General features: G+C 36.4%; 1 protein-coding gene across 4 annotated transcripts; it reads right to left on the bottom strand.

Moving 5' to 3' along the window:
- Positions 1–975: 975 nt before the first annotated feature.
- On the bottom strand, positions 976–10,197 carry LOC128207469 (uncharacterized). 4 transcript variants are annotated; one of them, XM_052910408.1, is made up of 5 exons: positions 10,085–10,197; positions 8,724–8,911; positions 6,435–7,033; positions 3,289–3,422; positions 976–2,492 (listed from the first exon to the last, which is right to left on the bottom strand). In XM_052910408.1, exons 2-5 carry the CDS (start codon positions 8,837–8,839, stop codon positions 2,388–2,390), a joined length of 954 nt encoding a protein of 317 aa, XP_052766368.1. In that variant the 5' UTR covers positions 8,840–8,911; positions 10,085–10,197; the 3' UTR covers positions 976–2,387. The 4 variants fall into 4 exon arrangements, with proteins under 4 accessions (XP_052766368.1, XP_052766369.1, XP_052766370.1 ...); XM_052910409.1 differs by lacking the exon at positions 10,085–10,197 and adding an exon at positions 9,342–9,452; XM_052910410.1 differs by lacking the exon at positions 10,085–10,197 and adding an exon at positions 9,247–9,270.
- Positions 10,198–12,143: the final 1,946 nt, after the last annotated feature.

The following is a 12,143-nucleotide window of genomic DNA, read 5'->3' as shown; positions in this document are numbered from 1 at the left end:
GCATAACATGTGTCAGCCATAATGAAGATTGATCGTGGGGAGAATTGTTGCCGATACCATGGAGATAATTCTGCATTTTTTCATGGCTTATCGCGGTGAAATATCTTGCCAAATTGAGAGGGCCCCATGAAATATCATAATGGATTACTGAAAATCTTTGCTAACGTTGTGCTACTGTTTACATTTGGAGATATAAATCTGTCAGGGAAAATCGGTTCAAGATATTACCTGGTGTAACATTACCGGTTTTAGGTGGCCGTTCATTATCTGATTAAGGTCCTGATTTCTGTTATTTTTCAACCGATGCTCAGTCTGTCGCGCCCCGGGCAATAAACAATTACATCTGTAATTCAGAGCAATGTTTTATCTTTTTTCGTCTTCATTATATTCAGCCTGTTTTTAGTTCAATAAACACAATTAGTATAAATCATTATTTGGACAATTTTGCCATAGTTTTAGTTCTGTATTGCATTACAATACTTTGAGTACTGTTTAGCTTCAACTTTTGTATGTAGCTGCAAAACCGGTCCCCACAACCCTTAAATCGCCCAAATTTCCATTTCATGTCAATATTGGAGAACACAAGGAATTAAATACACTCGAAAAGCACCATTTCCGAATAGAATTGTATAAATTTTCTTGGGGGACTACCCAAACCCCCTCCCAACATTTTAAACCATTTACATTTCGGTTCTGTTGGAGGGGCGTATGGCAAATTGTTGTGCTCCATAAGTTACGCCCCCTCTAACATCAATTCCTGGGCCCGCCCCTGACAATGGTGATGATAATACCGATGCTGTTGTTGCTAATGCTACTACTCCTGCTGATGATGATTAGATAATTATGTCGTCGGTGTAATTGCTGATACTGATGATACTGGTACTGATGCTGCTGCTGATGATGATTAAACATGCCAGAATGAGAAAAACAAATACAGATATTTAAGTTCTGGATTAAATTAAAAAAGAACGCTGCTATTTTGTCATCTTAATTTATTTCATGGTATAACAAACAAACAAACAAATATACACAAAATATTGAGATCAGTTAAATTTGCACATTTAACATAGAACACAGACATTGGTTGTTTGTTTTTAATGGGAACACCGTCTAGGTAAACATTCGCTTTATCAGGAGAGCAGATTAGCTGATCGCAATGGTCTCGAAACTTCTCTAGCTTTAACAGGCTTAAGTAACTGATTTCAATTAGACAAATTACATACCTAAATTTGAATTTGATAACTGAAAAACGATTTATTGTTATAATCATAAAAATAATACCTATCTAAAGTATAAACAACTTTAAAAGAGTAGAAATTACGTAAAGAAGGAAAGAAGGAAAACAATAATAGCGAGCTTAGCACAATCCTGTTATAAGGGATTTGAAAAGTTTCGAGAAATTGGGATCTGGCCCCTATATCTCGAAACAAATTAAATCCTTTATAACAGGATTAAGCTCAGCACGCTTTTTTGGATGTGGTATTAATTGTGTAATATTCTCTTTTTGGAGAGTTTTGAGGCTTGTAAAGGAAATAATATTTGAGGTCAATCAGATAAACAACTTTCAAATTTAAGGAAGTAATTTTGAAATAAGACATTCAAGTGAGTAACGCTAAGAATTTTTGAGAAAATGGGGCCTGAAATGTTGATTTTTTTTCTAATATTAAGTGTAAAATGTATTCTTATTTTCCTAAGAAGTACTTAAAGTGAGCAAATACTGATCACACAATACTTTTATAAAATAGTACAATGCCACATTTAGAATGAGCAATAAAAACAAACAAAAATAAACAAAAACAAACTGTACAAATGTAACAGTTACACTGAACGTCATGGAAACAGAATCTACAGAATTAATATTCCATTTCGTTGTATTTCCAAATGGTAAACTATCTATTTGACTCAAAATGGAGCGAACACATGTAACAGGGTCATTTAAATATATAAAAAAAGGTTTATATATTATCAATATCATATATAATAACAATATTAAAATAACAGTTAAAAAACAAAATAAAAAGACAGCAATCTCATCTCTTTTAATGCCGTTTTAAAAATGTTTCCGACGGAAAGTCGTCAACTAGCACATATGTTTGGATGTTATGCGGAAGATATGGATTTAAAGATATATCAAATCTGTCAACCGGCCGACTTTGAGACTTGATACAAAAAATAGTTCTATGGTAACTTTTATTTTAGTTATAAGCCACAGTATCCTGTATGCCGGAAGATCGCCGTACGTCCGTCCGTCTGTGTTTAATGGCGGCCATTCGTCCATTAGTGTTTAATCCTGATGAGTGACGGCGATCAACGTAAATCGACGTTTTCTTTTGTACCGGATACGCGAAACGATCCTTGTGTTTTCCGTCTGTATCGCCGCTCAATGATCACCGCTCGCCCGTCTGAGTGTGTGACGTGTTCCGGAAGAGTGGCTCAGAGGTGGCGACGATGCGGATCCGGAGTGCCGGAACTTCCAGAGAGAACGCGCGACCCTAAACACGAAGACAAAATGTATGTGTACTATTAACAATGACGAATCATGTTTATGTGACTCTTCTTCCAAAGTAGCATGTTTTTAAATAAATAATAAACAACAGAACACTGCTGAATCGTGAGAATTCGGTCGAATCCCGTTGCCTCGAACTCCCAGGCCGGGGGACCTGCGAAAATACCTCAAGCCTCGGGCAATTCGAGCCAAACGGTAATGCTTACATATTGTAGAAAAAAATCGGTCCTTTACATCCAGTTATAGCCAACGATTATATCGAGTCAATCGAGTTCGAGCCAACGGGGTTCGACTGTATTTGCATATTTGTCAGCAAGAAAATTGAAAAAAAAGAGATATTTTACACAGATTATAAGTATTTTCCATGGCCATGAGTATAAGGTTCACTCCCACCCGAACGTACGTTTTTCTTTTGTAAGAACGAGGTTTACCGAGTCACCACAGAACGTCCTGCGCTAGGGTTGAAACTCACTAACGAGCGGCCAGGAAATATGCTTAATCTCCAACCTCACTTAAATATATTGAAACATTTTTTTTTTGCTGGATCTCTTTCGTGCGTAGCGAAAAAAAGTAGTTTCATACGGGTATTTTGCATCTTTGCCCGTGCGCAAGATAAGGATTTTCAGCATGGCAAAATATTAGGATTACTTATCTGGGGTGGGAACAATCATTATATCTAGATTCATCTAACCCGGATATTCTTAGAAGAATACCCACAATTAACATAGCTACATTCACCAAACATTTAATGCAAATAGCTAAGAAATAAAGAAATCCCTTACGCGTCGTGGAGGCCGGTACTCCCGGAAAAAGATGTCGCTGATCCGTCTGAGCTCGCGGCCCACTTCCTGTTGGCGCTGTCGCATAAGTGACGTCACTTCCGGAAGAGACGCAGATCGCTCCCTGGATATGCCAGCTGAAAGGAGTATACAAATGCTCAAGGTATCTTTAACGTTACCACCCAATTTAAATGCGTATCAAAAAGTTTATAATACAGTTGAAACCCGTTGGCTCTAAAATACCTCGAGTCTCGGGGAGTTCGAGCCAAGCGGGATTTCTTACATTCAGTTTAAAGAAATCGGTCCTTTATATCCAGTTCGAGCCAAAGAGAAAGTCGAGCCAAGCGAATTCGAGCCAACGGGGTTCGACTGTAGTGAATTTTATTTCATCATCAAATGTTTAACATGTTTTCTTTTGTAACTGAGAGCCCTGTGTACTATAAAGCACCCTGAGAACAATATATCATTTAAAACCATTTGAAATTGATAAAGGAGTCTAATTAAGTTGTGCAATCGATCGGACGAAAATGATAAATAAATATTGTTAAAACGCGACAGACAAAGTTGAACAATGGTCTAAATGTTTCCCCCATACAAAGGAAGAATATAGAATTCATAGCTCCATTGAAAACGAAAACAATAAATGTTACAAAAAAACGCGTTTACGTGATCCTATACATTTGAATACCAAATAATTAAAATGGAGTAGAGTAACAACGATGTAAGGGCGGATTTGAATACCAAATAATTAAAATGGAGTAGAGTAACAACGATGTAAGGGCGGATCTTAAATCAATATTGACATGTCTACTTATGATTCAGTGTCAAATCCTACTTAATTTTAGAATCTGATATCATCCGACAGCTCAACGTATATTTGCTTAAGAAAATGACTGCTTTGATAAAGGTAAAATTATATATACTTAAATTAACGTAATTATAATATATATGAATGTCATTTATCATAATTATATATTACAATTAATTAATTAAATTATTAAAATAATGAATAAGATGTCAGCCTCGGTCCTAAAAACTTATTAATACGAAGAGGAAAGCTATAAAAGGCTCTTTAAGATAAATTTCTGAGTTATTAAAAATCATATTTAAAAACGTGTCAGAGAAAAAAGATTTTAGCAGGCAATATAGATAACAGGTAAAAATACGATGGTTTTCTGCCAGTTCAAAACTGAATTTTGAGATCAACAACTACGTGATAGGAATTGAAATAGATATTGGATTTACAACAGATATCAGATAAACATGTTTTAGTAATTTTACACCTGGATGTCCAGAAAGTAGAACACACTTTATAATTTTAAATAGTGATTTTTTTTATTTGTATTTATGTTATAATAGCATCATAGCCATACCAAATAACAAACAATGAGCTGATTGTCCAGAACTTTGTTAAGGTTAACAATGTGATTTACGACATAGCTGTTAACTTTTAAACTAAACTACTTAAATAATGTTCTCATATCTTTAAATATAAATAAGCAAAGCTGAAACATCTGTTTCAAATGTTGTTATGAATTCAACATATCTTAAGTGGATCAATAAAACTCCTAGCGCAGTAACGATTTGAAAGTTAACAACGATGACGTTAACAACGATGACGTTAACAACGATGACGTTAACAACTTCAACAAAATTCTGAATTTACTTTTATTTCCTCCATGTATCATTTGAAGAGCATAATTATAAACTGTATTTATGGACATCATCTTAGATAATAGTCAGGCGCGTAGCTTCCTATACCGCGGCGAGTACGCGGTTGAATCCACATGATTCTGACAAAAAAATCAGCCAAAGTTGCAATATGCGTACATGTCTAAAACTGTTCATTTTCCAGTACTAAATGAAGCACCTCAAACGCCCAGAATGCACCAGATTGTACCATGGTTTTCATAATTTTCTGAGAGGGCATTTTCCCCGGACCCCTAGCATAATTATGAATCCACATGAATATATGGCTAGCTACGCCAATGAATTAGTGTTCATTGAAGAATATACAATCATATAATAATAAAGAAGAACTGTTGCTCTATTAACAATTGCCGAATATAACCACGGCCCAATGAAATACAGTAGTACAAGTATACTAACTGTACTAACTGCATAAGTTTAGATCATAGTGCGCAATACTTGTATGCTTATTATTGTAACAGTGACCTAAAGATATAAATAACAAGATCAAGAAGCTAAAATTAAGAAGTATATCATCATTATCATTGACACATATAAAATTGTGATCACCCCATTTCATGTCACCATACCTGTTTCGGGACAACCACTTAGAGTAATAACCACAAAAATAAATAAATAAATTGCGCAATTCTTTCTGAATAAAAAACAAACACCCTTTTATGTTAATCTTGCGTGTTTTTTCTCTCTTTCTTTCTGACACTTGAGATAACGACAATGAATTAAAAACATCATTATAATGACCTCCAAGTGTCGACATAAGTATATTAAATTTCGTAAGAGGGTTATTTTCAAGAGGCTCTCGTACGACTCTTCAGTAACACTAAACGCAGACATATTTAGTAAAATGTAGGTGACAAATATAGTTTGTCATTTCCGTATTACATCATTCAAAACACAGGGTCGGGAACATATTAATTAAGAACGCAATTAAATCTCAGGGCTTTGCCAAAAATCCAAAACAAACTCACTCGTCACTAATGACACAGCGGATCTTTATTAAATAGATTATGATGATTAATCCATTGCACACCAAGGCTGTGGTTACATTCGTACATTCGAGTTCCTGTGCGTTCATTTTGCAAGAACCGGTCGAGTCCTTTCCTGACCTTTGTATGCGAAGTTTCGCAAGATAGACTAAACGACACTTTTCTAGATAAACGCGAAAATTATGACAACCGAATCATTAATACCACAAAAAAATAAATGAAAGGGGGATATAAGTATAATGATTGATTCTTATTTTGCGTGCGTCCATCAGGTATGAGCGCCTCTTCGCGAGTTTGCAAATTTTCCTAGAAGCGCTAGCGCTCTTCATGGGATTGCATAAAGTATAAATCCCTAAATAAGCACTAGTCATTATGACAATGCATCCGAAAATATTCTTTCGACAATAAAAAAAAAAAAATAAAAAAAAAATTCATAAAGGTTAACTGACATACCCGGAAATTGGATGGAGGGGCCTCCAGAAGCGTCTTGCACGGACTCACTCAAGCGTGACAGCATCTCACAGTTCTGCGGAAGTGGCACAAAAGAACGCCTGTTGGGGCTGGACTCTGGGGTTGGGGCTGTGGGACGGGGAATGGGGATTGGCTGGGATGCGCATGCGCCATGATGCACACAAGCATCTATACAGATAGCATCGACTTCCTGGTCAGTGCTTTCATCTGCTTGTTGAGCGTCAATTTCACCATTTCCGACCATTAGACTAAAAGCACTATTACATTCATCAACGTTGTCGATGTGGTCGTCATCTTGCTCATCATGACTTTCCCCTTCATCCCTGTTATCACCATTGCCAAACAAATCTGTCTTAGGATAATCAGGTCCGCCACTGACAGACATCTCCATAGATGTTTCCATTTCGAACACGTCCTCACCAAGGTCCATGTCGGACATGTTAGCGAACACGAAGTTTGCGTCCTCGTAGCTCTCGGAGAGGCCGGAAAAGCCGGGCGAGGAGGCGGACTGCGCTCGGGAGGAGGAGGACAGTGCCGGGGAGGAGGCGTAGCCGCTGTCTCGGCGGGCACCCATGGACTGCCTGTGATTAGAAAACATCAGTTCCATTAAAGCTGATCAGGACTTCACTTATTTAATGTGCAGGCTACAAATATCAATTCCGTTAGAAAGATTTCGAAGGGAGAACGTTTTTGAGTGTCTTTATGTCACTTCCTTGGAACCTCGTTAAACAACTATAATATTCATCTACATGCAAACAACAATCTAAAAATTAAGTAATCAGGTGAATACGTAGTTTTCAACAGAGGTTATTCCAGCAAACAAAGTAAAATCTGAAACACTCATCTAGTTTAGTAATCAACATTATATTTTGTCCAACGAGAAGGCAGTATTTCTTAAGTTTTCCAATATATTTATTTTAGTAGATCAGCAGTCATCCGTTATTGATTTAATCAGGTGAAACGTTAGATATACACAGTGGCTGGCCCAGTAAGTGGGTACATGTAGTTTACGCAATTTAAACTAGACAGCTAAAAAAAATAAAGATCGTTAGTATGGGCTTTCACAAAATAAATGGTTATGGGACAGCGTCGCATCAAACTATTTATTTTTGTAAAGTACATAAATCTTAAACCATTATACTTAACCGCTGTTAGTATACATTTACCAAACAATGGTTACGTGACATGTGTCACATTTAACCATTTAAAATCAATATCGACTGGCTGCTGATTCACCAAAATAAGAGTACAGTAGATTTAGAAAATACTGCCAAGTCATTGGACAAAATATAATTTGGACCACCAGTCCAAATAAGACTCTTGATTATTAGTTTTTCGTCCGCATCAAATTTATGCCATTTGAAAAGATATGCGCTTTTCATTGATTTCACATAAATTTACATGCATATATACAGTCTGTGTATTATACTCGTATAGTTATGATGCAGACAAAGTATGTTGCAAGATGTAAAGAGATGTATGACACAATGTTTAAAAATAAGGATTGTAGCAATTGACTTTAATTTTGACGATTGGTTGAATACATTCAAGGACAGACATTAAAGATGTGCCCACCTACAAAAGTTATATAACATTTTTGTGGACATCTCATCTTAACCCGTCTAGCTAGTATGGATTACATCAACCGCCTTAAATAAGCCTGCCACTCGGAACAGCATCGATACAGATACATCATTTGTTCACAGACTCGGAGTACATGAAAGGATGACACCGGATCAGGGGTCAGATGGTAAAGGGGGTCGCCCTGTTCCTTTGCTTAAGTAAGCTTTATAAATGATTGAAGATATGTCTGGGTTTCCCTATTTCGTGTGTTGAGGTAGTGTGTAGATAATGATTCAAATAACCCGTTTTTTTGTCATTCAGAATCTTACACAACGAGGTCAATTTGTACATGTGCTTTTGTCATTATTAAATATACAGTCAAAACTCGTTATGTCGAACTCTGTCATATCGGTGTTCTGGTTTTGTTGAACTTTTTTTAAATATGTTGGGCTTTTGTATTTTGGTTATATCGAATGTTCGTTATCTCGAAGTATTCCCGATGTCACGACGACCTCGACATAGCGATTTTCAAGAACAAAATTCCATAATTTTGACTGTACATATGTCGTAAATAAACTTAAGGGAACGTACAGTCAAAATTATGGAATTTTGTTCTTGACTATCAATAATTACATCATGAACAATCAGTTTTAAATACACCAATGCAGTTTTAAATCTTGTTAACTTGTAATTACACATAATTGTTACCTGAATTTAACCAGAGGTGTAGACATGGCCGGGCTAGGGGCCCCGTCATCATGGTCACCTTCAGACTGACACTCCGACCTTGACCTCTTTGTGTTTGGGTCTACTGGGCACTCCATCGTTTACATGTATTACTTGAAAACCGGTTATCTTTTGTGGATCGACACAGAATACTCCAGAATACGTTTTATCTATCGTGAAACAAAAACAAAATCTATTTACCACAACAAAACCACAGACGTTTAAATTCTACTTTTTTATTAAAAAAACATTTTTATTATATCCATGACCATGGCGGATGAACTGTCTATCTTGTTAATTTATTAGACTAATAAATGATCGACACGATTTCACAACTTTTAACACAGACTTTAAGAATATCTATTACGTTTTATTCGATTATTGAATGGCTATACTACGCGGTAAGGCACGATCATTGTTGGCTATATTTACACGATTTACGTTTCATAAGCATTTAAAATAGAGCTAGGCTGGCGCTTTGAGTAAACGTAATTAATCGGCGTACTTATCAAATATTCAAATAAACATCACAAAAGCGAGTCTTTCTTTTGATTTATCTTGTCTATTTTTTATTTGTTAATAACGATCTTGAAATTAAACCTGTCTGTTGATAAAGTCCTTGGCTAGTTATGTGGAACAATTCTGCATCTTGGTTGCTATCATTACGGCATAATTATCATCCTAATGCACTGGTAAACACGCGTTCGACATGCTCTCGACTAAGTTGGCGGACTGCCAGAACTTCAAGTCTTTCTTTTTTTTATCAAGTGTCAAATTTTACTACGCCGTAGTAAAATCTGAACTTTGAGGTTAAGCAGACTGGATGACTCATCATATATACAAACCGCAAACCACAATTTGAAAACATGTGCACTTAAATGTGGACCTAAGCCCGGATTAAAACCCAGGCCCCGACAGCGTGCATATTGTGACACCGAAGATAAAGAGCTTTAATAATATGTATTAAATGGACCAACTAGACAAACGTCCAGGCGCGTAGCTACTTATACCCGAGTGAGCGGCTGAATACACATGATTCTTACAAAGACATGAATAAAAAACAGCCAAAGTTGCAGTATGCGTGCTAAAACGCTTATAGTAGAATCTTTAACCTAGACACGAAAGCCAGACAAATCAAAACAAAAACTGGAATTAAAAAAGCTACATTGAAAAAAATAAGTATATTTTGTTTTAAGAAGACTTCATTGCAGTTGTCTGACGCAATACACCAAATCATAATTATTAGGAATACTTTGCTACATAATTTAACTACAAAAACAGCTACAGCTATACGAATTATAGTTTAACTACATTATATCTTTGAGTCTGAAATGAAAACCCACCTTTTTACAGTAGATCAACAGCGCAGCATATACTCTTGTCTGGAAAAATTCCAACTTAATTCTACCAATGTTGACAAATACTCCAAGAACAGCAAGTAAACAAATGTTTCAAGCACGCGCCTTTTCAAAAGGGGGCGTTTCTTTGACGTTTTATCCAATGAGAATACTCCGTGGCACGTACTTGTTTAGACCTGTTGTGGATGGGGATTTCTTAGGGGACTTCCCTCGTGATTTTACATCATGACGTAATCCTCTTGTCCGCTACATTTGTCTCCTAAAATATCGATCGATAATATCCATAAGCACGGACACCTGCAGACCTAATTTCGGTACATTCAGTACGTCCAACCTCAGAATTAAAATATTTTCTTAAAATTGAAACGTAATTGATATATGTACAGTACAGTAGGAAGCCAATTTTCGTTTAATTGTGAAATAATAAGCGGGTATACCAGTTTTTTTATCATGACTTGGGCAACCAAAGCAAGTTATAAATAATAGGAGATGGATTTTTATCATATCAAATGCATCTCGTCTGACCTTCATGTTTTGGAGAGAACGGGTAGAAAACTGAAGTGTTGACATGATTACAAATTATCGTCGTCATTGCTCCCCTCGGTTATTATGCACCAGTCAATTGTAACCACGCCCCCACCACCAGGTCCGGAGAAAAGCGGGGACTTTTGACTTTCGGTGCAGCCAATCCCGGGTAAAATCTCCGCCCTGCGTGGACAAACTGCCGGTAAAATCCCCGCCAAATGCCTCCGCATCCCGGGATACCTAGGTAAGGCCCATTCCCCGCTATTTTCGGTGCGAAAACATAACCACCGCATTCACTCGGCACTGCGGGGCCATCTCGAAGGTAAAATCACGGCCCCTTTCCCCCGCTATTCCCGGTATACCCTCGGACCTGGGGCCGTAGTTACAATTGACTGGTGCATTATTGCGTAAGATGAGGAATTAATTGATTGATGATTATTTAGGTTAAAACGCACTCAATATACAGTCGTAGTAAGGTTTTGCAGTTTGTAAATGTGAAAATTTTAATATAGCTTTGAAGTACTTGAAAATATATCTTTGTTTGATTGTTTTTGTTTGTTTTACAAAGTCTGTCGCCTTTTCCCCCCAAGTCTGTGGCATTAAACACATCGTAGTATATTCACAGAGGCGCAGTTTGGCCAAAAAAATGATGTGTAGGTCGATTTCTATTTTGGGTTTGGGGGCGTTTATTTCCCGCCGATAAAAATATTTACAAGTTACAACGATTTCCTTACACTTTACCACGGACCTATAAACAATGATTTTACATAAAATTAGTATGTGGCATTTTACTTTTTCGATTATTCGCTTCTGACTCGTACATTGACATGTCAATAAAATACCTGGCCTTCCGTCTCCTCCCGTGCACTTGAGTACTTAAATCGGAACACTTTCGGCACTATTTGTGAAATAGTTTTAGTTTGACTTGCACCACAACTACAAAATTTTCTATCAGCATATTAGGATTCAAGACCAATTGGTTGATATAAATGGCATTTTTCAAGATACTATCAATCTGCATGAAAAGTACTTTATTAACCACACAATCAAGGACTGACATTTTCGTCATTCGTTATTTATTTTTATGTATTCTTTTAAAATTATTGCTCCATGTTTAGTTTAAGTAAATTAAATTATGTTATTTCCAGCTTGTCCTTTATTGTTAGTAAAATTTGATGGTTTCAGTAAAATACAGGCTGTACCAATATGCTGTGATTGTGGCAAGCGTAAGTCTTTCCCCCGCATGCCATGTTTTGAATTTGAAAATGAAAAACTTTAAATGATCGCAGTATTTGAAATACTTACCGGATAATCGTGTACCTTGGAGCTTGTATCTAAAGCAAGCATCTTTATTTATTAAAATCGTAAATAAACTGATCTCGATCGGAAAAACACTTTTATAATGGGTGTTACATATTAAAGCTGCACTCTCACAGAATGAACTTTTTGACAACTTTTTTATTTTTTGACTTGGAACGAGCCAATTTTTGCGAAAATCCATGGAAAACAGTGATAAAAG

This window comes from Mya arenaria, chromosome 11 (genome assembly GCF_026914265.1).
Source record: "Mya arenaria isolate MELC-2E11 chromosome 11, ASM2691426v1".
Taxonomy (NCBI): domain Eukaryota; kingdom Metazoa; phylum Mollusca; class Bivalvia; order Myida; family Myidae; genus Mya; species Mya arenaria.
This window is presented reverse-complemented; position numbering and strand designations above follow the sequence as displayed.

Coding starts and splice junctions, on each gene's coding strand:
- LOC128207469 (XM_052910408.1), bottom strand. CDS start 8,839: ATGGAGTGCCCAGTAGACCCAAACACAAAGAGGTCAAGGTCGGAGTGT. Junction 7,034..8,723: donor ACACCTCTGGTTAAATTCAG/GTAACAATTATG, acceptor TTCTAATCACAG/GCAGTCCATGGGTGCCCGCC. Junction 2,493..3,288: donor AGTACCGGCCTCCACGACGC/GTAAGGGATTTC, acceptor CTTCGTGTTTAG/GGTCGCGCGTTCTCTCTGGA.